Here is a 26,953-nt window from a genome sequence, read left to right on the forward strand (position 1 = left end):
GCCACTACACAGGCAGTGCACGTGTGCAGCAGCCCTGGGAGATCCACCTGCCCGCCCGCCCTCCCAGAGCATGCTTTCTTCCTTCTCCCGGCAGACGTGCTCTTCCAGCCTGGCCTGGCCCAGCCAACAGGTCAGTGGGCGGATGTCCCTGGGCTTCTCATCCCATTTGTCACGAGATGCCTGCAGCTGCTGAGTGCTTTTTTCGGTGCGGCTGGAGTCCAGCAGCTGCACCAAAAAAAGCATGCCCTGTTCTATGTGCCAGGCCCGGCAAGTCCGAGCAGTCGGCACATAAAACAGGGTGGCACTGGACTGTTGGAGAAGCAGAGTGAAGCCAGAGATCAGTAATTTTCGCTGCAAGAAGCCTGTGACTGCCGCGTGTTCTCCAGCCCCACTGAAAAAAGCACAACATGCACCAGCCCATTGGAGAAGCGGAGCAGCAGCTACAGGATTCTTGCACTGAAAAAGGGGTAGCTGGAGGCGACTCTTTTTCGGTCTCCAACCACCTCTTTTGCAGCGCAAGAAGCCTCCCCCAACTGTCCAGCTGCTCTCCTCCTTCTCTGCCTGTTTGTTCTGGGAGGCGGGCACTTCTTCTGGCAGCTTGCTCTCACCTCCTTGATGTCAGTTGCTGTGATGCCCCGCCTCCCAGCTGATGATCGGCATGTTACTAGTCTGCCATCCTCGATGGGCTCCTAAGCTGCAGCAGCAGCACCAGAATGACCAGCGTGCAGATTCAAGATTTGCACATTTCTCCTGGCCTGTGGCCAAGCGCTGGGGTTGTGCCTTGGATGGAAGGGGGAGACTCCACAGTTGCCAGCGCTCTCCTTGGTTGCCCTCTACCTGATCTGCTTCAGAGATGCTGCAGCTCCTGTCACTCCATTCGTGCAATGGCTCATCCTGGAGACTGAGTATTGGATGAGTAATGATCTGTCTCTATCTGTGCCTGGCCCATCAGACCTTGCCAGCACACAAGAATTGTTCATGTGCCTGATTTGGCCCAGATAAGTGGCTTTGCACCTACATGGGCAAGTTACATTATTGTCTGTTCTTGTGCAAACACGCATGTTCACACACACACACACACACACACACAAATACAAAGATTCAATGGGGGAGACCTGTCTTTTATACCCAAACACATATTCTTGCAGCAACCTGCTCTTGCACATGGATGCAGAATGGCTGGGAAGGGGGCTCTCTCTCTCTCTCTGGAAGTCAGATTCCCACCACCCAGTACCAATTCAGTGGTTCCTTCCCTCTCCCAGGGGGGACAGAGAGAGACAGACAGAGACAGAGAGACAGAGACAGAGACAGAGAGAGAGAGAGAGACACACAGAGAGAAAAAGATAGATACCTATTTCCCACAGAAAACACCAGGAGCCCCAAAACCTGGGTAGGCGTGGCTGGGGTCATGTGACTGGGTGGGAGTGAAATTGAGTTGGCCATGCCCACTCAGGTTTTGTGGCTCCCAGTGTTTTATTTTCTGTGGGAAACGGGTCCAAATGGCTCTTTGAGAGTTTAAAGTTGCAGACCCCTGCACTAGACTAACCTGATGTGACAAGAACTATGGAACAAAATATGTAGGAATTATATTTAGGTCAAGAATTTTCAATGTTTTTGTGCAAAGGATTTTGAGAAGCTGGTGAGTCCCTTCTGCAAAAGATGTATTTAAATGCATAAAATACAATAGTGAAAGTAAAGTTGTGAATATTTTTCTCATCTAAATTCTTGGTCCACCAATCAGTCTATGTCTATGCTGGGACATGGACATTCTTAAATCAACATATGGAAAATATGATACAAACATAAAATAGGATTTTTTATAAATTTTTAACAGAGAGACACTGTAAATTATAGAGAAACAGATAAATTTATAAAATTACATCACATGTGTATTTTAAGGCAAAACAAATTGTTTTCCATTTAGCTGTGTTTAAAACAGGGATATCAAACTCAAGGGCCGCAGGCCAGATCCAGCCCCTGTGGTGCTTAAATCTGGCTCGCAAGGCCAGTGTGGAAATAAAACTGGCCCACAATGCCTCTGGCAGCCAAAATGGGGTGGGAGGACACATGCATATCCCCATGCCCCTTTTTTTGCCTGGACAGCCTCCTGCAGCACTTTGCTGACCAAAACAGGGCACAGGGGGGCCTCACGTGCCCCCCACTTTGGCCCGCAGAGTGCTGCAGGAGGTGTTCTTCCTGTCTCCCTCCCCTCCCTGCCAGCCCATGGAGGAGAACTACAATGTTGATCCTGCCCTTGAAGAAATCCAGTTTGAGACCCCTGGTTTAAAACATCTGAATGGTAATCAATACAAGTAATTTTTGAATTGTACTTCACAACATCGCACAAAGTAAATTCATTTCTACACATTATATCAAAATGCTAAAAACAATGTAATATCCATGTAAGTCAAATAGGTTCAAATTAGTTGAAATCAGGCTGCTCACTATATTCTCACTTTGAAACCAAATATAAATAATTCAAATAATCCTTCAAATAAAAATTGTCCTGAAAGCCAATCCATTTGTTTTTCCTGAATTCTGTTCTCCTTGTACTCCAATTTCCTTTGATTTACAAATTTCCTCAAATGAACAGCTGCTATACTGCAACCCAAGTATTGTAGGGTCAGAGCACAAATACAACATTGCATACACTGAATCACCAAACTTGTATACAAGATTCATGATTAAAGACTGTTGCATAACTAGCACAATACTGAAAATACAAGTAGCACTAGCTCTAATCCAGGCTTTGCAGGCCTGGGTAAAAGTATGATTGCCTACTTTGCCCAGGGTAGCAGTGAACTTGCAAAAGCGTGCAGCTGGAAGGACAAGATTTAGGAATTCAATATTTAATAATTTAATATTTAATAAAATTTAATAACGAACAGGCCTATGAAATAGTTTCAAGATGTACAGTGCTGACTAAATAAAGGAATATTTGTTTTTACTTTCAGTTTACTCTCTGGACAAGAGACCTATGGAGAACATAGAAGCAGTTTTTGAGGTATAAGATCTGGGAGCTTTCCGCACTCTTTGTAGCAGAGAAAAATACCATTTGTTGAGCTTGTTTTCCTGCAGCAGGTTCCAAACCATCTTCCGATTTCCCAAACTAATATTCTACTCATTCAGTAGACCCTACCCAAGCTATATGCCGTTGCTCCACTGCCTTGTCTCCAGCCCCTACCCAACATTGATGACGTCACACACAACAGAGAGGGAGTATCCTAAAGATCTTTCTCTCCAGTCAGACTGAAACAAAAATTCTCAGTTGGGCGGAGGAGAGAAGATGGTAGAACGTACGCGGCACTGTGACTGCACAGGTGCTGTTTGATCACTCACCGAAATCCAGGAACTGCTTGATAGAGAGCGGCGACGGGGAAAAGCGAGAGTAGTATTCGATTTGTTTGGGAATGGGGCTTTTTAGAAGCGCCCCACATAGCCGCATGGTTCCTTACTGGAGTTGAGGAAGCGCGTTAGGTTTGCGGATATGCCAGGCCGCCACTACGATGGACGTCGACAGGGCCCTGGTCGAACCTGGCAAGCAACCGTCTGGCGAGGCGCGCGAAGGCTCACGCACATAAACAGCGCGAGGAGTGGGCGGGAAGACGTTCGCAACTGTCACAACGGCTTAATAGGTCCCCACGGCCAGTCGAACGCACTGGAGAGGCACCATCATCAGCAACAGTTGCTGTTGTCGCCGCTCCATTCTCCGTGCCTCATCATAACTTACAAGAGAAAGCGAGAGGACGGGTTATTCCTCCACCCATCTCTAGCTGCTCATCCCGCCCCGTCGTCGCTGGCTATTGAAGAAACGCCCGCCCTCCACGCGCACCTAATCTTCTGACTGGATAATAAAAAGCCAACATCCACCGGCCCTCATGCTTTTCTGAATGCCCACCCACCTACCGAAGCCCCGCCTACTATAACCATGACACCCAAAAGAAAGCGCAAGCGCAAAAGCAAATGTAGTGTACTGGGCCTCTAGTGGGATTTGAAGGTGAAGGTGAAGTGTTCGAATGCTCGGAACTGACGTATAAATGAACCCATGTTCTTTTGATTCTTAATTGAAGCTCTTCTCCCGTTTTCTCTGTCTTCAGAAGCCTCTCGTTGGGAAACAAGAGGTACTAAGTTCTACTGTATCCTTAGGAGGAGAAGAAGAATGTACAAGTTAATTGCGAAGTCCATTGAAATATTTGAATTCGTTTAGTAACTTTTATTATCCAAATAAGCAGTGATAATGATTGCAATAATATATATATGTATTCAGCTTTGTTCGGGTATTTTCCCACGTCATTATAGTTGTGCTTTTAAAGTTGTAGCAACGTTTCGGCAGAATCTCATCTCAGAAGCCTGATGATGGCAGATGAGATTCTGCCAAACGTGCTACAACTTTAAAAGCACAACTATAATGACGTGGGAAAATACCCGAACAAAGCTGAATACCATACATGTAAGTACCCGCAAAACTTAAGAAATATAAATACACACACACACACACACACACACACATATGTACCCGCAAAAACTTAAGAAAATACATATATATATATATATATATTGTCCTACCTGTCAATGAATACTTCAGCTTCAACCATAACAACACAAGAGCACACAATAGATACAAACTCAAAGTAAACCGCACCAAGCTTGATTGCAGGAAATACGACTTCAGCAATAGAGTGGTCAATGTCTGGAATACTCTACCCGACTCTGTAGTTTCTTCCCAAACCCCAAAAACTTTAACCTTAGACTGTCTACTATTGACCTCACCCCTTTCCTAAGAGGTCTGTAGGGGCGTGCATAAGCGCACCAACGTGCCTACCGTCCCTGTCCTATTGTTTCTCTTATTCTTTTATTTTTCTTATATGTAACCATTTCATGTATTCACAACTATGTATACATTTATACTTATTATCTTGTAAACAATTGGCAAATCAAATAAATAAATAAATAAAATATTCACATATATATATATATATATATATATATATATATATATATATATATATATATATATATACATACATACACACACACACACACACATATATATATACACAAACATATATGTACCCATGAAAACTTAAGAATATATATATATATATATATATATATATATATATATATATATATATATATATATATATATATAGTTAAGTTTTCGCTGGTATATGTATGGCATTCAGCTTTGTTGGGTATTTTCCCACGTCATAGTAGTTGTGCAATTTTAAAAGCTACACAACTACTATGACGTGGGAAAATACCCTAACAAAGCTGAATGCCATACATTTTACACACACACACACACACACACACACATATATATATATATACACACACACACATACATACATACATACACATACATACATACATACATATATACATACAGACAGACCAATAGAAGAATTAGTACCCGCCTGGATGAACCCAAAAATGCAGTAAAAAAGCTGGAACACACTTCCTCACTAGTCCAACACATGAAAGCCACAGGTCATAGCATCAACTTCAATGGCACCAAAACCCTAGCCACTATAGAAAACCCCAGCCACAGAATTATCAGAGAAGCCATAGAGATTGAAAAAGACCTGAAAGCATGAATAGAAGAGATGATTCCACCAGGCTGTCAATTATTTGAAAGCCTGCACTCACAAACATAAAAATCTCCACACCACGAGCCAGGCAAACACCTGGGCACAAACAGATCCCCCTGATACCTCCAGCTCAAACACAGCCCAACCAGGCACCCAGATGAAACCTAGCTTCCTAACAAATGATAGCCGTCCATTTACTCGGAGCCAAGCTGCACTAAAAGGCTCCAATACAGGAACACAATGTTGCTAGCCTGATGATGGCAGATGAGATTCTGCCAAACGTTGCTACAACTTTAAAAGCACAACTACAATGACGTGGGAAAATACCTGAACAAAGCTGAATGCCATACATATGTATGTATGTATGTATGTATGTATGTATGTATGTATGTATGTAATAATTTAAGTCAGCATTTTTCCTAAATCTTATCTTTTGCTTTACAAATTAATAGTTTCATCTCCCAACTCTGGCTATTGATGCTGGAGTTGGCTTTTCCCATTTATTAGGGACTAGTGGCAATCGCACTGGTGGTTTTGGTTTTAGTGGTGGTTGTGTTGCTTTTTCAAGGTTCCTAAATTGTTCAGGTGTTCTTAGGCCACTTTGGTCCCATAAATTTGATACAAACTCCATTGTGAACAGTCAACCACATATCCATGGAAAAATTAACCAAGAAGAAAATTATAACCAGCCACATAAGCAAAGAGATCCAACACATGATCATACCCAGAGAGAAATCTTCCAGATGCCCCAAACTATACGGCCTCCCAAAAATACACAAAGAAGGCATACCTCTCAGACTATAGTCAGCTCCAGAGGAGCACCACTACAAAACCTAGCTAAACACCTAGCAAAAGAGCTACAGCCCCATGCTGAAACAGCAGCTTCTCATGTAAAAACTCATACCACTTCTTGAAATGATCAAAGATCTACACGTGGAGCAAGAAGATCTGCTTGTAAGTTTTGACGTGGTTTCACTATTCACTCAAGTCCCGATAAAAGAGACCCTTGAAATCATCAAAAATAAATACCAACCAGCTAAACACCTCATGGAACTAACAGAACACTGCTTAACCAACACATATTTCATATACAAAGGACAAAGATACAAACAAATAGAAGGAGCTCCCATGGGATCACCACTGTCACCTGTCATTGCAAACCTGTTCATGGAAGAATTCGAATCCAGAGCCCTGGCCAATGCCACCTCAAACCCAAACTATGGTTAAGATACATCGATGACACATTCGTGATTTGGCCCCATGGACAAGAAAACCTAAACAATTTCCTAACACACCTAAACAGCGCACACCCCAAAATCAAGTTCACCATGGAAACAGAAACAAACAAACAACTACCATTCCTAGATGTACTAATCTACAAAAACAGATGGCACACTAGGACACACCATATACCAGAAGAAAACCCACACCAACCGCTACCTCAACGCCCAATCCCACCACCACCCAGCACAGATAAACTCCGTGGCTAAAACACTAATTACCAGAACCAAACGCCTGGCAGACAAGACACACATTAAGACTGAACTATGCACCCTGACTAAAGTACTGACAGCCAACGGCTTCCACAAAAGCAAAATCACCAGCTTGATCCACAAAAACACACTGAAACATAATAGAGACCCAGAAGATGAACAGACCTATGGAACAGCTGTCCTGCCCTACATAAGAGGTACTACAGACAAAATTAGTAAGGTACTACACAGACATCACATCAGGACTGCCTTCAAAACAGACAGAAAAATAGCAGCCATCCTTAGCAACCCCAAAGATAAAATTGACCTGGAAAACCAAGGCATATACGAAGTCCCCTGTGCATCATGCCCGGCCACATACATTGGACAGACTAATAGAAGAATAAGCACCCGCCTGGATGAACACAAAATGCAGTCAAAAAGCTGGAACACACTTCCTCACTAGTCCAACACATGGAAGCCACAGGTCATAGCATCAACTTCAATGGCACCAAAACCCTGGCCACTATAGAAAACCCTAATCACAGAATCATCAGAGAAGCCATAGAGATTGAAAAAGACCAGAAAGCATGAACAGAAGAGATGATTCCACCAGGCTGTCAATCATTTGGAAGCCTGCACTCACAAACAAAAAATCTCCACACCACAAGCCAGGCAAACACCTGGGCACAAACAGATCCCCCTGATACCTCCAGCTCAAACACACCCCAACCAGGCACCCAGATGAAACCCAGCTTCCTAACTAATGATAGCCGTCCATTTACCCGGCCAAGCTGCACTAAAGGCCTCCATTAAAGCAACACAATGCTGCCAGCCAATCAAGATACAAAAAGAGCCAAAAACAGACAGAAGATATTAGAGACACCAATCAAGCAGAACACAGCAAACTCCGAGACCAATAAACACAGACCAAGACTCCCAACCAATCAGGATGAAGAAAAACCATTCTGGCACAGCAATAGGCTGCCCCAAATTCAAATCTGAAACTACTGTAAAAGTCTGACTCACAGACGGACACAATACAGAAGCCTGATGATGGCAGATGAGATTCTGCTGAAACGTTGCTACAACTTTAAAAGAACTACAATGACGTGGGAAAATACCCGAACTAAGCCGAACACCATACATGTAAGTACCCAAAAACTTAAGAAAACATATATATATATATATATATATATATATATATATATATATATATATATATATATATATATATATATATATATATATATATACACATATATATATATATACATACATACACACACACACACACACACACATATATATATATATATATACACAAACATATATGTACCCGCGAAAACTTAAGAAAATATATATATATATATATATATATATATATATATATATATATATATATATATATATATGTTAAGTTTTTTTTAAGTATTCAGCTTGTTCGTATTTTCCCACGTCATAGTAGTTGTGCAATTTTAAAAGCTACACAACTACTATGACGTGGAAAATACCCAACAAAGCTGAATGCCATACATTTTACACACACACACACACACACACACAACATATATACATATACATACACATACATACATACATACATACATATATACTTACAGACAGACCAATAGAAGAATTAGTACCCGCCTGGATGAACCCAAAAATGCAGTAAAAAAGCTGGAACACACTTCCTCACTAGTCCAACACATGAAAGCCACAGGTCATAGCATCAACTTCAATGGCACCAAAACCCTAGCCACTATAGAAAACCCCAGCCACAGAATTATCAGAGAAGCCATTGAGATTGAAAAAAAGACCTGAAAGCATGAATAGAAGAGATGATTCCACCAGGCTGTCAATTATTTGGAAGCCTGCACTCACAAACATAAAAATCTCCACACCACGAGCCAGGCAAACACCTGGGCACAAACAGATCCCCCCTGATACCTCCAGCTCAAACACACCCCAACCAGGCACCCAGATGAAACCTAGCTTCCTAACAAATGATAGCCGTCCATTTACTCGGAGCCAAGCTACACTAAAAGGCTCCAATACAGGAACACAATGTTGCTAGCCTGATGATGGCAGATGAGATTCTGCCGAAACGTTGCTACAACTTTAAAAGCACAACTACAATGACGTGGGAAAATACCTGAACAAAGCTGAATGCCATACATATATATGTATGTATGTATGTATGTATGTATGCATGCATGTATGTATGTAATTTAAGCTCAGCATTTTTCCTAAATCTTATCTTTTGCTTTACAAATTAATAGTTTCATCTCCCAACTCTGGCTATTGATGCTGGAGTTGGCTTTTCCCATTTATTAGGGACTAGTGGCAATCACACTGGTGGTTTTGGTTTTGGTGGTGGTTGTGTTGCTTTTTCAAGGTTCCTAAATTGTTCAGGTGTTCTTAGGCCACTTTGGTCCCATAAAAGTTTGATACAAAGTTTCTCTCCTTCCTTTCTATTGTGAAAGTCCTCACTCAGTGTAATTTCCCAACTCCCACCATCCAAACATTCAGTATTTACACCAGTCTCAAGACAATTATAAGACCAGCACATCAGGTAAATTTAGCAGTGGGATTTGTTCTGTGGTTGTTATTTTAAGTTGGGGAAACAATATGGGCAACCACTTAGTCCTAAATAGAAAAGGAATGTATAGTCCAATGATAATCAGCACTGTCACTATCCCAGGTAAGGATATCTCCCACCAGTTCATTTAACTTTTTTTTCCTCTTTTTTCTCAGAGTGTGATCTTCAGTGGGTCTCCTTGGTGAGACTCCACTTTCCACTCAGTTGGGCCTGGCATGGGCCCTCTAAGTCTTGAGTAATATGTCCACCCTTTTTCTCTTGTACGGACAGCTGTTTCTGTGGTAAGTTGAACTAGGAAAGATCCTTCCCACACTGGAGTTAGTTTTTCTTCCTTCCAGGATTTTATCAAAACCCACTGTCCTGACTTAAATTTATGTACAACAAAGTCCAAGGGTAGTGTTTGTGCAAGGACCCCTTTCTGTCTTAAAAGAGAAAGAGACTGGGACAATTCAAGAATATATTTTCTCACAATTTTGTCTGTTAATTCAGTTCTAGGCAAACCCTCCTTCTCATAGTATGGGATCCCCAACAACATTTCATGTCTCCTTCCACTACTTTGGCACTTCCATCTATAAAGTAGTGCTACACAATCATGTCGTTTTCCCTCACTTATTCCCTCTCCCATCAAGAATTGAGCAGGGTTGAAAACTTGGAATATCTCGTATAAAATGATGGAATAAATAGTTTAGTCATGGATGATTAATAACTGCTAAATATACAAGCATATGTTAGTTTGACAATGTGAAAATTGATATAAATTGTAAATAAATGACTACACAAGAATAGCACAAAAGATTTGTAACTAATTGATACAAAATGGAAGATGGTTTTATGTTTTTTATGTTTTGTATGTGTATGTCTGTTTTTAAAAATAAAAATTCTTTTAAAAAAAAAGAATTGAGCAGGGTTCACATGATTGCTTGCAGAGAGTATCAAATTAGGGTCTTCTATGAGGATTCCCTCATACTTTAGGATACGCGAATTGGTTAACCATCTCTGAGCCCGTTGAGGCAGGATGTTCCTAATCTGATGTTGGGTTGTAACTACCAAAGCCCCCCCCCCCCCCAAATGTAAGCTTTCTTCTTTCTTGTACTAAGAGCTGTGGCGGCAATAGCTTGAATACATACTGGCCACTCCCCGTATTACAGGGTCCATTAATTTGGATAGGAAGGCTACTGGTTTTAAGAGACCTCTGCATTTTTGAGCTAAGAACCCTTTTGCTAGTCCATCATAGACTGTTACAAATAAGTGGAAAGGTTTTTCCCCATCAGGTAGTGAGAGAACTGGAGCTGTTTTAAGTGCTGTTTTTAATTTTTTCTGTTAAGTTTTTCTGCATTAGACTCAAAGTGCACATTCAGCTCTTTATTGAATATACAGTTAGGTGCAGGACCTGCGCTCAGCGCGGCTTTTCTTATAGAGCCGGCCGGCAGCTCGGCGGCCAATGACAGAGCTTTGAATCTCCCGCGATCGGCTCGGCCAATCGCGGGAGGTTCTTAGTGCACCAATCACGGCCGCTCAGTTGACCAATCAAATTGCGGCCCATGTGGACCAATTGGATTTCGAGGTTTGGAGAATGCTAATATAGAACACCCCTCCCCTCTTGGTTTCGTCCGACGTAGTGTGTGACGTAGTTGCGCAGGTAGGCCGGGCTTCTTACTTGCCTAGTTGACTTGCGCGTTTCAGTAGGTGTCTTGTCATCGACCGGTTCGGACGGGCTCTGCGTCGCTCCCGAGCTTCTCGATGGAACCGCCTGGAATGGTGAGCCGGGCCCATTGCTGCAGCTCCCACCCGGTCTACCCGGGTCGGTCGAGTTGTCGGCTCCGCTGCTCCCGCCTGGTCTCTCCGGGCTGGTTGAGCTGGCTTGGCTGCTCCTTCCAGGTGAAGCTCCCGTCTGCAACGGTTCGAGGTCTGCTGGTGAGTATGGCTGGTTAATTGTTTTTGGTTTGTCCTGGGTGGGGGGGTGTTCTGCCTGCGTTTTAGGCCTTCCCTCTTCGGCGTTTGGGTTTCCCCCCCCTTCCCGGTTTCTTCATTAGTGTTTGTTTGCGGGGTGTTGGTGCTGTCAGCGGCTAGTCTTGACCGTAACTGGTCGATGTGCCGCTTCCAGCTCCGTCCGTCCATGGTTTGTAGTCGGTACGACCGGGGGCCCGTTACTTGGGTTATTTGTGCCGGTACCCAGAGTGGGTCTCTGGTGAAGTTTTTCGCGTAGACGGTGTCTCAGGTGTTAAATGTCCGGTGTCTACTGGACGAGCCTGGGGTTTCTCTGGGTTGTACGTAGGGTGCAACCGGTCTAGTGGGGACCTTAGCTTTCTGCCCATGAGTAGCTCTGCTGGGCTTTTGTTTGTAGTTGTGTTGGGGGTGATGTGTTGTATGAGTAGCATTCTATTTATTTTTTCTTGTATGTCGCTGGTTTCTATTTTTTGGATGGTTTTTTGTGTGTATTGAACCATCCGTTCCGCCCGTCCGTTCGCCGCCAGGTGAGCTGGCGAGGTTAACGCGTGCCTGATTTCCCGTTCGGCCAGGTATTTTTCAAAAGCTAGTGCCGTGAACTGTGGGCCATTGTCTGACACTATTACATCTGGCAGCCCGTGCGTCGCGAAAAGTCTGTTCAGTTTATCTATGACGGCTTCTGTCGTCGTTGTTCTCACGGTGCTTACTTCTAGCCAGTTGGAGTAAGCATCCACGGTGATGAGAAATGTATGTCCCTTGGTTGGCCCGGCGAAGTCTATATGTATTCGCGACCATGGGCCTCTGGGGGTTTCCCATTCCAGGACTGGAGCGGCGGGGGAGTGGACCTCGTCTCTTGGCACCTTTTGCACCCGGCTACCCATGTCTCGATTTGTTTGTCCATCCCTGGCCACCAAGCGTAACTTCTGGCCAGGGCTTTCATCTTGACCATGCCCGGGTGCCCTTCGTGCAGCATTGCTAGTACTTTTTTTTGTAATGTCTCTGGTATAACAACCCGATCCCCCCAAAGTATGCACCCCTTCTGTGTGAACAGTTCAGTTTGCTGGTTCCGGAAGGCTTTGAACTGTTCGCTGCCGTCGCTTTCCGGCCACCCCCTCTCTACCCAGCTCAATACCCGCGCCAGCCGTTTGTCTTTATTTGTTTCTCGGGCAATGTCTGGCGCAGTTAGGAGTGGGCTGGGTAGAGTATTTGCAGGGTTGTTGTTGTGGGCGCTGGGTCGTCGTCCAGGTCTGGTAGAGGGGATCGGCTTAGTGCGTCTGCGTGCGAAATGTCCTTGCCAGGCCGGTGTGTCAGTTCGTAGGTGTAGGCGGCAAGGAACTCAGACCACCTCGTTATCCTGGGTGACAGGATGTTCGGGGTGGCCTTGTTCCCTGCCAGTATCCCAAGTAGAGGTTTGTGGTCCGTGATGATTGAAAAGGTCCTACCGTAAAGGTACTCATGGAACCTTTTCACTCCAGAGATGATTGCCAGGGCTTCTTTGTCCAGCTGGCTGTAATTCCTCTCTGGCTTGGACAGCGTTCTCAAGAAGAAGGCGATGGGTGCTTCCTTCCCGTCCGGTAGGGTGTGACTGAGGACTGCCCTGACGCCGAAGGGTGACGCGTCACATGTAACCATCAGCGGCAGGGTCTCGCTGTACTAGATCAGGACGGCGTCTGACGTTAGCAGGTTTTTGGTCTGTTGGAATGCGTTTTCCTCCCGCTTCCCCCAAGTCCAGGTGGCTGTTTTATCCAGAAGCCTATGCAAGGGTTCCGCCGCGGTCGCCTTTTGGGGTAGGAAAACATTGTAAAAGTTAATAAGTCCCCAAAACACCTGCAGTTCCTCCTTGTTGGTGGGTGTGGGGGCTTCCTTGATGGCCCTAAGTTTCTTTCCGGTGGGGTGGATTCCGTGTCGGTCTAGGAGATACCCCAAGAATTCGGTGCAGAGTTGGCATTTCCCTTTTTTAACTTTAAGGCCGGCGTCTTTGAACTTTTGCAGCACTGCTCTTAAACGGGTTTCCAATTGCTTTTTGTTGGCAGCTGCCACCAGCACGTCATCAAAATAGGGCACCATTCCTTTTATCCCTTGGAGAAGTCTTTCCATGAGGCTTTGGAAGACTCCTGGCGCGACGCTGACTCCAAATTGGAGTCGGTTGCACCGGAATGCCCCCCGGTGTGTAACAATCGTTTGTGCCTCGGCTGTTTCGGTGTCGACCGGCAGTTGCTGGTAGGCTTGCGCCAGGTTGAGCTTCGCGAAGACTCAGCCTCCCCCAGTGAGTGCAGAAGGTGCTGTACCACTGGGACGGGGTAGGCACTTTGCTGCAGGGCATGGTTGACAGTGGCCTTATAGTCACCGCAGATTCTTATGGAGCCATCTGGTTTGACGGGGGTGACTATGGGTGTTTCCCAGCAGGCATGGTCAATTGGCTCTAAAACCCCTTGCGCGATGAGCTTGTCTAGCTGCTCATCGATTTTGGGTTTGAGCGCAAATGGCACCCACCGCGGTTTGAGGCGGATTGGGGCGACGTTTGGGTTCAGGTTGAAAGAAATAGGGGCCCCTTGGTACTTGCCTAGGGTGTCGTCGAAGTCTTCCTGGAAGTCCCTCACGAGTGCCGCTTCCCAGTCTGCCTTGTCGGTGTGGTGGAAACCCGTCACTTCGAGTCCCAGCGGGGAAAACCATTGCAAGTCCGAGTAGGCTGGGGCGGTCCTTGTCTACGATCGTGAGTGGCAGTACCTCGGTGTGGCCTCTGAAGGTGATCTTAAAATGTCCGATGCCGACTATAGGGATGCGGTTTCCCTGGTAATCCTTCAAGGTTAGTTTTTGGTCGTCCAGTTCGCGGCGGCGGATGGTAGGCACCAGGCGCTTGATTGTGTGCCAGGAGACCATTGAGAGGTAGGACCCGGAGTCTACCTCCATTTCGCAGGTTTGGTCTTCGATGCCTACCTCCACATGTACCTTCAGGGCGTCGATGGTTAAGGAATGGCCGATGACGACCGTCTGGTGGGTTTCCTCTCGGCGCTGCACCTCGCTGAGTTGTCTGTTCCGGCCGTCTCGGCTCCATTGGCTCTCGGCTTGGCGGTCTCGGTTCCTGGGGGGGTGCCGTCTCATCATCAGGGGCTGCTGCCTCGTCGCTGGGGGCTGCTGCCTCATCGTTGGGGGCTGTAGTTCCGCTTGTTCCGGCACACCTTGGCGATGTGCCCCTGCTTCTTGCAATGCCGGCAGATGGCGTCGAGAAAACGGCATTCGGAGCGGGGTTGATCGCCACCGCAGCCGGCACAATGGAACCCCAACTTACGTCCCCTCCGGTCCCGCCGATCTCGCTTTGCCTGGAGGCGGTGGATCTCCTCCTCCTCGGTGTCTGTGTCGGAGTGGGAGTTGACATCACCATGGTGGGTGGTCGTTTCTCGGTGGCTGGTCTCTGCGGGCCTTGCCGGTGCTGAAGTCATCTCGATGGCCGTCGGGTGTTCCGTCGCGTTCGCTTGCCTCATTCGGGCCACCGATTTGCAAGTGGTTTCGGTTGCGGTCGTCTCGGTGAGGGTATCGGCGAGGGAGATGTCGCCCTTGGCCATCAGGCAGGTTTGCAGCACGGGGTCTCGGAGCCCGAGAACAACTCGGTCACGTAAGGCTTCGTCCAGGTCGGTAAACCCGCACAGGCCTCCGAGGTCCCTCAGTTGGGCCACGAAGTCGCTGATGGCTTCGCCCTCGCACTGGTCTCGCTGGTAGAAGTCGTGCCTTCAGATGAGAGTAGGCACAGCAGGGGCATAATGGCGGTGGAGGATGGGCTCGAGGTCAGCCCAGTCCATCTCTTTTACGTCGGCGGGCTTTGCCAACGTCTTGGCCATCTTGAACACTGCGGGCCCACAGTGTGTCAAGAATACGGCTCGTTTTCGCTGTCCATTGGCATCCTTAAGGTTGCTGCATCTGGAATCGGTCGGTGTAGGACTCCCAGTCCTCGGTGGCTGGGTTGAAAGGAGCGGGTGGTGGGTGCTGCTGGCCATCTTGCTGGTCGTTCCGCGCTGGTTGCCACGTGCTTGATGGTCTCTCGTCTCAAAATCCCACCCTCGTCGCCAGTGCTAAGTCTGGGAGATCGGTCCCGGGTAGATCGGTCCCAGGTAAATCGGGTCACATTGAGACGCGAGACTCAAAGTGCACATTCAGCTCTTTATTGAATATACAGTTAGGTGCAGGCTTTTCTTATAGAGCCAGCCGGCGGCTCGGCGGCCAATGACAGGGCTTTGAATCTCCCGCGATCGGCTCGGCCAATCGCAGGAGGTTCTTAGCGCACCAATCACAGCCGCTCAGTTGACCAATCAAATTGCGTCCCGTGTGGACCAATTGGATTTCGAGGTTTGGAGAATTCTAATATAGAACATTTTCCATGGTTCAGTATCAAGCAATTTAGTATAAAGGGACTTCACTATTTCAGTAAAGTCCATTATCCAGTGTTGACAATAGCCTAACAGTCCCAAAAACTTTCTCAAGTCTCTCTTAGTTTGTGGCATGGGTCTGAGATACAATTCTCTCAATTCTAGCAGGAGTTATTTTTCTACTCCCTTCACTAATCAAGTGTCCAAGATATTTGATCTCTCTCTCTCTACATACTGTAATTTAGATTTTGATGTGGCATGGGTTGATTTTTATTTCTTGGTTTTGAAATTCAAATTCTGGCTAATGTGGCATCCCAAAGAGATTATGCTTCAAGATGTCCAGGATGCCCCAGTATCCACTAAAAATTTAATTTCGCAATTTCTTGGTCCCACTTGCAATTTTATCCAGTGTTCTTGGTGGAACCTCAGATGCAATAACGCCTGATATCCCTATTCTTCACTATCTTCTTGTATCATCTAATTTTCTCTGTTTCTCCCTCTGTCTCTAGCTTTAGTAAATCACACACATTTTTCCACGAGACCTTTCTCATTTCCTTGCACATGCTATTTCTTCATATGAAAGTACTCTCCTTTTAATCTGGGATGGGGGTCAACACAGAGACATTTACACCAACTTTTTTTATCATCAACATACTCACACATTTATACTGTAATCAGACTGCTTGCATAAACAATTTCCCACACAAAAAATTCATTTCATTCTTTCATTCTTTCTCCAAGCAAATCAACCATTACTTACAATTCTTTTCTGAGAGCTTTTTTTCACAAGCCAATGAGCTTCATTTTTTTTTGTACTGTTGTTAGAGGGTTTCATCCTCCAGGTTTGGAAATGATTACACAGAGACACATTCACACACACACAACATTTCCAGACCTGGAGAGGTTTTGTCCCTTTAAATCTCCACTTTTTCTTTCTTTAGCAACCTGTAGTTTGTTCTCAGAGCAGTGGGATAACTCAAGGAGCTGTTCCAATCACAAATGTGATTGTGGGCCCTAACCACTGACTACCTGCTTCAATCCAATCCAAAAAAGCCAACTTAATTCTCTGGCTGGCCAGACATGTCACAGTTATGTTTTCTTTTGACAAATAAGCCATGAGTTGTTGCCAACTTCCCTTTTCTTGAGTCAGGGTTCCAAGAGCCATATTATTCTTTGAGTCCACATACAAATTGAAAGATTTCTCGAGGTTGGGAAGTCCCACAACAGGAGCTTGAGATAATGCCAATTTTTTAAAGTCTCAAAAGCCTGTTTTTGTTCACACGTCCAAACAAAGGGTTCCCTATCTCCCCCCTTTGTGGACTCATAGAGTGGTTTGGCTAGCAGGGCAAAATTTCTACAATATGCTGCTGCTCCTAAAAAACCCGTAACTCTCTCCTGTCAGTTGATTCTGCAATTCGGCACACAGCTTCCTTTTTCTCATGTCCTATAGCTCTCTGGCCCTGACTTATAGTATAACTTACGTATTTAACTTGGAGTTTCACTAATTGGACTTTCTTCCTTATTGCTTTAGTGAACTTCTCACTTTTACTTGAAGTTACACTCATTGTTAAGCACAAGATTTTTACTACCTGTCTCTGCCCTGGGTGTCCTATCTCTTGTCTTTCTAGTTTGGACCTCCAAGCAGGTGCTGGTTTTTTTTAAAGATCCAAATTGTTCTCTATCCATTTTAGATCTCCCAGCGGATGCTGGCTTATTTTTAAAGATCAAGATCTATAGAGACCTTCGTTCACACACCATTTGCACCTGGCCAGGCTCTCATGAGCAAGTTTGAACTCCACTTTTCTTTTTAAAGACAACTTTTACTGTTTAATGTGTCCCAATGGGCTCCATGGAGAACATGGCCCTAATCTTACCAGTTCCAGATAGACACTCCTATGCCTGTTTCCAAATATAATACCAACCTTACCTATTTCCTAGTCCTTAAGGAGTTTCGCAGTTCTTCTTCTTTAGCCAAAAGCTTTTTACTATCGTCTGCTGGGGGCTTAGGTGTTTCCCAATTTACGAAATACCAGGTTTTAAGATACGATATTTCAATTTTTAAGGTAGGTCTCTTGATTAAGTATTGTTCTAATTTACCCAACCAACATTTGCTTGTTTCCCCCAGATGATCCCATCTGTATTGTGGTTCCTCAATTATGTATTTTGGCCATTTTTCAATGCACACATTTATCATTCTGTTCTTACTTAAACTTTTAGTCCAGGGGAGTAGGTTTTCCTCACTCCACTGGCTCAATAACTTCTATAATGGATACTTTCATGCCTTTACATGTTAGAATCACCCCTAAGGTTTCGCTCTGCCTCCTGCAGCAAGAAAGTTGGCTGCAACAACTACAAGAATTCCCCATTCTTGTCGAGATTCCCCAACCTGTGTAATTGCCCCTCCTCTTTGTCTGTCCAGTTATTAACACATCACCAATGTATTGGAGTGAATAGTTGTTAAGATGCCTGCCTTTAAGAATTTGGTAATTTAGTCTTGAATTGCTTGTGCAATGGGGTGAGGGTAACTTCTCTGCCGGAGATGAACAGGCACTGCCAGAAGCTTCACTTGAATGACTAGTGGTGCATGGTGCACTGCATATCTTGGCGGATTATCTTCTGCCCATAATCGCTGCACATCAAACTCCTGCCAAGTATCGAGGAATCAAACCTCTTGGGCCACCATTGCCACATCTCATCTGGAGAATGCCTCATAACTAGTGCCATATTATCTTCCTCAAATGATAAAGTTGCCCCCATTTTATCGAGGATTCGAACTTCTTGGGCCACCATTTTCACAGAATTTTTTAAAGTCATCTGGATTGGCCTTGGGGATTTCATAGTCTGCACTAAAACCCTTCTTAAAATTCCTCAGCATACACTGAAGAGGTGTCCAGGGGACACTTCTTCCACCACCCATTTCTAGACACTGCCACTGACCTGCGATGCCGGACGTTCCAATGGTCATCAACAGGAACTGCAATGGCTTAACTATGCATGCCAACCCAATTGTAAATCATGCCCTTCTAATGTTAATAATCTGGCATTTTTCAATACAATCCATTCTTTCATCCACATCAATATTGTTGCCTGATAATATAATTCCCAATTGGGTAATCCAAAACCCCTCTCAACCTTGTACCCTGTAATAATTTTATCTTAATTCTTGCCTTTTCCCCCTACCAAATAAATTTCATCATCATTTTATTTAAGTCTTCAAAATAAAAATTTCAGTCTTATTGGAATTGTTTGGAATAAGTACAATATTTTTGGCAGTATGTTCATTTTAATTGTCGCTTTTCTACCTATTAGTGATATTTGTAGATTTTTCCATTTTTCTAGATCTATCGCAATCTGTTGTAGTAATCTGTCGTAGTTATTTTCTTTAAGTGTTCTGCATCTAGCTGTCATTTGTATCCCTAAATATTTCACTTTTTTTGTAATTTGCATATTTAGTTTGTCCATTAATCTTTTGTTTGTTTTTTCTGTCTTATTTTTCATCAAGATTTTTGTTTTTTCTTTGTTTATTTTCAGTCCTGCTACTTCGCCAAACTCCTCTATTTCTCTAATCAACTTTGAGCCTGTTTCCAATGGTTCTTCCAATATAAAAACCAAATCATCTGCAAAAGCTTGTAGTTTATACTCTTCATTTTTTATTTTCATTCCCTTTATTTCTCCATTTTTTCTAATATTTCTTTTCAAAACTTCCAACGTCAATACAAATAATAATGGGGATAATGGACAGCCTTGTCTAGTTCCTTTTAGGATGTTGAAGTTTTCTGTCAATTCTTCATTTTGCTGTTTGCTTATTGTATATCGCTTTTAATGCTTTCATATACCTGTCTCCAAAACCCATTTCCTCCAATTGAATCAACAGAAACTGCCAATTCACATTGTCAAACGCTTTCTGTGCACCTAAAAACACTAATGCCATTTGTTTCATAATATTCCAAAGTATTCAATATTATCCTCATGTTATTTTTTATTTGCCTCTTGGGCAAAAATCCATTTTGATCTCAGTGTATAAAATAGTTTAAATATCTTTTTAGTCTTTCTGCCATTATTGAAGCAAATATTTTATAATCAGCATTTAGCAGGGATATTGGTCTATAATTTTTTATTTGTTGTGGGTCAGTATCTTCTTTTGGTATAAGTGTAACATGCCTCTACATGGAGGGAAGTAAGCAGTGGGGTGCCACAAGATTCCGTCTTAGGCCCAGTACTCTTCAATATCTTCATTAATGACTTAGATGAGGGAATAGAAGGGGAATTTACCAATTTGCAGATGATACTAAGCTGGCAGAAATAGCTAACACCCAAGAAGATAGGCTCAAGATCCAGATGGATCTTGACAGACTAGAACACTGAGCCGTATCTAACAAAATGAAATTCAATGTAAAGAAAAGTAAAGTCCTACACTTAGGCAAGAAAAACCAAAAGTACACATATAGACTGGGTGAAACCAGGCTCAATAGCAGTAGCTGTGAGAAGGATCTTGGAGTCTTAGTGGACAACCAGCTAAATATGAGCCAGCAGTATGCAGCAGCAGCCAAAAAAAGCTAATGCAATCTTAAGTTGTATTAACAGAGGGATACAATCAAGATCAAGGGAAGTACTAATACCACTCTAAAAATCCTTAGTAAGACCACACCTAGAGTACTGCATCCAGTTTTGCTCACCACGTTGTAAAAAAGATATTGAGACTCTAGAAAAAGTACAGAGAAGAGCAACCAGGATGATTAGAGGACTGAAGACTAAATCATACAATGAACGGTTCTTTTTCTAGTTTTCTATCTATTACTGCATATGCTAAGTGGGGAGGGATGGATGTAAATAGGGACACCATATCAAAGGAGACCATGATTTCATCAGAAGCCACATGTAAACCTTGTAGTTTTGTCAGAAATTGTGTGGATGATGTGAATGTGGTATTCAAAGGTTGCGTCAGGAAGCTTAAACGTTGAGATAGCCATTTAGCCAGGTTATACATAGGAGTGCCTCATAGTGCTATAATAGGTTTGAGGGGACTCCTATGTTGTAGGCTGAGCTTAATTTCTGAGGAACGCTCCTCCTTCCATCACGTGGCTCGCCACCGCGTTCCCCAGTTTATGCTCAGCCCTCGTGCAGAGTAGGCAGTGTTTGAATGTGCTCTTGGCCGTTTCAGGAAAACCCGAATTGATTCGTTTTTGCTTCCCTTCCAGGTTGTATTAATCCTTTCATTGTGTTTTCTCTTAGCCCTGCGCAGTTGGTCCTTTTTATTTTCTAGAGTTCCCTGGGAGGTTTTCCCCCCAGGGGGTGCCAGGGGGAAGGCTAGCAAATTTACAAGCTGCCCCCCTCCCTTCCCCATTGCCTTTCTGCCGCTTTAGTTCCGTTCGCTTTAAAACGCTCCGTTTCGCTCCGTTCCCCCCCTCACCGAACTCCATTTTTTATATCGTTTGAACGTTTGCTAGTTCCTTTCTGTTTGTCCTTCCCCTGGGGACCTTGGATTGCCCCTGGGGAGTCTCCTGGTCGCTGCAGAAGGGCCCCTGCAAGCCCACGTAATGGCGGCCGCCATTTTGAGCACCGCCTCGTGGCCGGGCGCCATTTTGTTTTTCCCTTATCTTTCCGATCGCTGCAGCGTGCCTATTTAAAACAGCAGGACCGGCAGGCCTGCTGAGAAAAACAAATTTGAGTTGTTTCTGTTGGAGGCTTGTGCTCCTACCTCCGTTTGTTGGCTTCCCCCGCAGCCAGCCGTAGCGGCCGCGGTTTCCTCTCACCACTTCTGCCCGGTTCCGCCTGGGAAGGCAGTCTGATACAGGCCCGGCTTCGCCCTTAAGGCCTCTGTTGTCCTCTGATCATCTCGATCAGACCTTCTAATCCAAAAAAAAAAAAGAGAGAGAGAGAGAAAGAGGTCTTCAAAAATTACTAAATCAGAGGAAAATTAAGAGACACGAGAAGACTTAATTGAATAAGTTTGCAAAAAAAAAGGAAATACATATATATTTATATATATAAAATAAAAACACAAGAAATAACAACAAAGAAGACAAACAGATTAATTATAAACGAATAATAAACGGGGGGGGCATAAAAGAATTTCCCAGGGCTCCCGGCCTTCGTTGTAGGTCGACCCCTAGGCGCGCCAACCGCCTCATATTTGATCCTTTATCTTACTCAATTATCTAAAATGGCAGAAGGCAATCCTTCAAGAGGCCCTTCTTTAAAGGCCAAAGCAAAAACCCACCACCTGCGCAGTCAGGCTAAGGAGCCCACCAAAGCCTCCCAAAGGGACGCCCTAAGATGACACAAGGCGCTAGAAAAAGAAATAGACAAACGCACCAGACAGGCAGGCCCAGTGCCTCCAGCACCAGCCACTCCTTCTACCCCTGCTCTACCCCCCCCTCCTGTAGCTTTTTCCTCCCTATCCAGGCACAGCTCGCCCTCTCAAGGGCACCAGGCCCCTGGAACACCAGCCAGGTGAACACTAGAGGCTACCTTCACACCCACAGCCACCGGCCTGCGCCAGGAGGAACCTCTCATTCAGGCGGTTCCGGAGCAGCTGAGAGCCTGGATGGAGCTGGCTATCCACCAAGGAATTGCGGAAGGACTCCAGCAGATGACTAGGCCGGGTTTGCCTCCGCCAGCCACCGAATCCGTAAGATCATTCCCCCTCATTCCGGAACAGTCTCAGGATCAGGTACCTCTTCAAGGGGAGGTTTCCCCCTCAGTCAGGGAGGACGAGGAGGAGGCGGAGGGGGACCTAGATTTTGTGCAGGGAGGAGGAGGAGGAACAGTTTGATTTGGGGTCCTTACAATACAATGAACCCCTTCCTGACTCAGAACCATCAGAGGCAGAGATGTCCGAGGACGAGGGTCTCACCCCCGACCAACCCGCCTTTGTAGGGCTCTTCAAGCCCCAGCTATTCAAATCCCTCCTCTTCAAAGCCAGGAATATCTCGGGTCTAACTACTCAGAACCCCTCTGACCCCACTCCTCTTGCTCCGGAGGGACCAGAGGACTCCATGTTTAAACAGCCTGTGGTGGAGGCCGAGGTCATCTCAACCCCCCCCATCTTCCTGGACCTGGTGTCCAAGCAACTTGCCTCCTCAGCTGCCCCCCCGGCCCCTTCGGCCCATGATAAAAAGTTCTTCAACCTTGACCCAGAGCTCTCCAACCTACTGAGCACCCTGGAGGTTGATGAGCCCGTCGTGGGCCTGGCCTCTTCCTCTGCCCTCAGCGACCCCTTAGAGGCCCTGAGGCCGGAGGAGAAACGGTCGGAGCTGGCCTTACGGCGAGCTCACCAGTCGGACGCATGGGCGATCAGGGCGGCCACGGCCGCTTCCTTCTTCATCAGGTCGTCCATCCGCTGGCTTCGCCAGCTTAAGCAACATGTCCCGACCTCCAATATCCGCGCCCATCAGGACATAGCCAAGATTACGGCCGCGGCCGAGTTCTCAGCAGATGCCACTTTTCACTCGGTAAAATTCTCCTCATGCGCCATTTCCTCCCACGTCTTGGCCCGCCGCCTGCTCTGGCTAAGGCACTGGCAGGCAGATCTCAAGAATAAGGTGAAACTAGCCTCTGCCCCCCTCTTGGGAAATAAACTGTTCGGACCATCCCTGGATCCTCTCCTAGTCGAAGGAAGGAACAAAAAGAAATTCCTCCCATCCCTCACCCGTAAGTCAGAACCCAGATCCCTGCAGCCCTTTTGGAGGGCCCCCTTTCATCCCTATCCCCAACCCCCTTCCCTCCCAGGTACCAAAGGCCCCCCCTTTGGTTCGGGACAGCCCCAGGACAGGTCTGACCCCTTTGATAGGCACAGGAGAGGCGGTAACTTCAAGAGGCCCTTTCGTGGCTCTGGCAGCAGGCCCTTCCGGCGCTCCAGATAAGCCACCTGACTCAATTCCCATTGGCGGGCGACTTAAAACCTTCGCCAACCAGTGGGACTCCTCCACTTCGGACGCCTGGGTCAGGGACACCATCAGGTTTGGCCTTGCCCTCGAGTTCCTCTCTACCCCCGATTTCTACGTGACATGTCCCCTCTCCAAGAACCACACCAAACGCAACCTCATGGATTCAGCAATTCAGCACCTACTTGACATACAGGCCATCCAGCCCGTTCCTCCGTCCCAAAGGGGACAGGGATTCTACTCCCACTTATTTGTGGTGCCCAAACACTCGGGGGGATGGAGGGCGATTTTGGACTTAAAGTGGCTAAACCGCCATCTTGTATACCGCAAATTCAAAATGAACACGCTGCAATCCATCCTCCTGGGTGTTAGACAGGGAGACTGGTTGTCATCCATTGACCTCTCTGAAGCATATTTACACATCCCAATTCGACCCTCCCACTCCAAATTTCTGCGTTTTAGCTACAATAACCTCCACTTCCAATACGTGGCCCTCCCATTCGGGTTGGCCTCTACCCCCAGAACCTTCACCAAGGTCCTGGCCGCTCTGGCTGCCCACCTCAGAACCATCCCGGTGCGACTCCACTGTTACCTGGATGATATCCTCATCCTATCCTCTTCCAGGGAACAAGCCGTCAGGGATACCCAAATTACCCTCACCGCTCTCCAGGAACACGGGTTCCTCATCAATTGGAAGAAAAGCCAATTGGCCCCTTCCACCAGGATATCCCACCTGGGGACTATAATAGACACGGTCAAAGGGAGGGTATTCATCTCTCCGGAGAGAATACTCAGCATTCAACAATCAGTCAAACTCATCAGACGACTTAAGAGGGTCCCCCTCCTCGAACTAACCAAGTTGCTAGGTAAAATGATATCTTGTATTTCCGTTATTCCCTGGGCCCGTTTCCACTCCAGATCCCTCCAGTGGTTCCTGCTCCCGTACCAAAGAGCCGGATCAAGCAACTCAAGGCGCAAGGTCAAGGTCTCACCAAGGGTTCTCACCTCCCTCCTTTGGTGGAGCAAGGCGTCGATCAACAAGGGCTGCCTCTTCAAGGAGCCCCCAAGACTCACCGTCACCACAGACGCCAGTTTGTCCGGATGGGGCGCCCACCTACAGTCCCTTACAGCGCAGGGCAGATGTTCAGCAACAAAAAGACTGTGCAACATAAACTGGTTAGAGCTTCGCGCCATCCACCTGGCCCTCCGCAGTTTCCTCCCTCAGGTACAGGGCTGCCACGTTCTCATTCTCACGGACAACATAACAGCCAAAGCTCATGTCAACAAGCAGGGGGGCACTCAGTTATCACACCTAATGAGGGAGACCGAGCGCCTCTGTCGGTGGGCAGAGTCTCACCTCCTTTCACTCAGGGCAGACCACATTTCGGGTATCGACAACACCCGGGCAGACTGGTTGAGCAGGGCCACCATAGACCAGGCGGAGTGGCGCCTCCACCCAGCCCTGTTCAGGGAGGCGACAGCAATATTCGGTCTGCCAGTAGTAGACCTGTTTGCCTCCCCCCTCAATACACAACTCCCAAGGTTCGTTTCGAGATTCCCGCCCCTAGGGGCGGAGAATCACAACGCCCTTCGATGCCCGTGGCCCTCGGGCCTCCTTTACGCCTTCCCTCCTCTGGCGCTGGTGCCCAGAGTCCTTCAAAAGGTACTCCACGAGAGGGCGGAATTGCTTCTCATAGCTCATAGCTATTGGCCCCGCCGTTCTTGGTTCGCGGACCTCCGCAGCCTATCTGTAGCCCCTCCCTGGAGGATCTCAGCAGACAGGATCTCCCTGTCTCAAGGCCCCCTTCTTCACCCGGACCCCCAATGGCTCCAACTAGCCGTCTGGAGGTTGAGCGGGAACGTCTGAAGAGGGAAAATTTCTCCTCCGAAGTCATTGCTACCATTTTAGCAGCCAGGCGTCCCTCCACCAGAAGGATTTACGACGCCACTTGGGCCATTTTCTGCAAATGGTGTGCCAATCTCTCCATTGACCCAACTGACCCATCTATTGCCCAAATTCTCGACTTCCTCCAAGAGGGTCTCAGCAAGGGACTGTCCCCCAACACACTAAGGCGTCAGGTGGCAGCCTTATCCACCGTCATTTCCTGCGAGGGTGTCAGTTCCCTCTCTCACCATCCCCGCATCCGAGGCTTTCTGAAAGGGGCCGCAAACTTACGGCCACCGTCCCTTCACCGGTATCCGACCTGGGACCTCAACAGAGTCCTGACTTCTCTCACTAAGCCACCCTTCGAACCCCTAAGAGAGGTCTCTCTCCAGTTCCTATCCTACAAAGTAATGTTCCTGGTCGCAATTACATCAGCCCGTAGGATCTCAGAGATCGCTGCTCTGTCTGTTAGGAAAGACCTGTGCGTCTTCCATCCCGACCGGGTGGTCCTCCGACTTGACCCTTCCTTTCTACCCAAGATTAACTCGGTTTTCCACAGGGCTCAAGAACTCATCCTCCCCAATTTTTGTCCCAAGCCAACTCATGAAAGAGAGAGACTCTGGCACAATTTAGGCGTCAGACGTGCCTTGCGGATCTATATTAAGCGTACTCAGACCTTCCGTAAATCCGAGGCCCTGTTTATATCCTTTCAACCAAAGTCACAAGGGCTCAAGGTACCCTCAACCACCATAGGCCGTTGGATAAGGGCGGCCATTTCCAAGGCATACCAGGCACAGGCCCTCCAAGTGCCCAGGGGTATCACGGCTCACTGCACCAGGAGTGCGGCAACTTCAGCCGCCTGGGCTACCCAGGCCCCAATACTTGACATTTGCCGGGCAGCAATGTGGGCCTCCCCGTCGCCCTTCATTAGGCATTACAAAATCGACAGGTATGCCGCAGCAGAGGCTTTTTTCGGTAGAACGGTCCTTCAGTGGGTACTCAGGGAACCCGAGGAGTCTACAGACCAGACGGTGTCCCTCCCGTAGGACAGGTCCCAGCTTTGGTATGTCCCACTCTGTGGACGATCCGAGCAGCTCTAAGGAGAATGGGCGTTGGTTCTTACCTGACACGCCATTTCTCTTCGAGCTGTGAGGATCGTCCAGCCCCTCCCTTTTCTTTCACCGTCTGGTGGGGTCTTGTTTCGGC

The 26,953-nt window shown here is 46.4% G+C and overlaps 1 protein-coding gene and 1 long non-coding RNA gene across 8 annotated transcripts in view; one reads left to right on the forward strand and one right to left on the reverse strand.

The window, feature by feature from the left end:
* The window catches only part of PDK3 (pyruvate dehydrogenase kinase 3), an 88,284-nt gene extending 84,513 nt beyond the window's left edge, over window positions 1-3,771 (reverse strand). For all 6 annotated transcript variants that reach the window (XM_087966899.1, XM_087966901.1, XM_087966898.1 and 3 more), the window contains exon 1: window positions 3,340-3,771. In XM_087966899.1, coding sequence (XP_087823025.1) covers window positions 3,340-3,445 — 106 coding nt within the window. In that variant the 5' untranslated portion in view covers window positions 3,446-3,771. The remainder of the gene's footprint in view (window positions 1-3,339) is intronic.
* A 135-nt stretch (window positions 3,772-3,906) lies between these two features.
* The window catches only part of LOC148130519 (uncharacterized), a 28,173-nt gene continuing 5,126 nt past the window's right edge, over window positions 3,907-26,953 (forward strand). The window contains exons 1-2 of one of the 2 annotated variants that reach the window (XR_015749847.1): window positions 3,907-3,997; window positions 9,824-9,949. This is a non-coding gene — a long non-coding RNA (uncharacterized LOC148130519). Of the gene's footprint in view, window positions 4,122-9,823; window positions 9,950-26,953 lie in introns of both variants that reach the window. The other variant, XR_015749846.1, reaches the window with a different exon arrangement.

Source organism: Notechis scutatus, chromosome 5 (assembly GCF_049901735.1).
Source record: "Notechis scutatus isolate UNSWTSFEM ecotype Mainland chromosome 5, rNotScu1.2, whole genome shotgun sequence".
NCBI lineage: Eukaryota > Metazoa > Chordata > Lepidosauria > Squamata > Elapidae > Notechis > Notechis scutatus.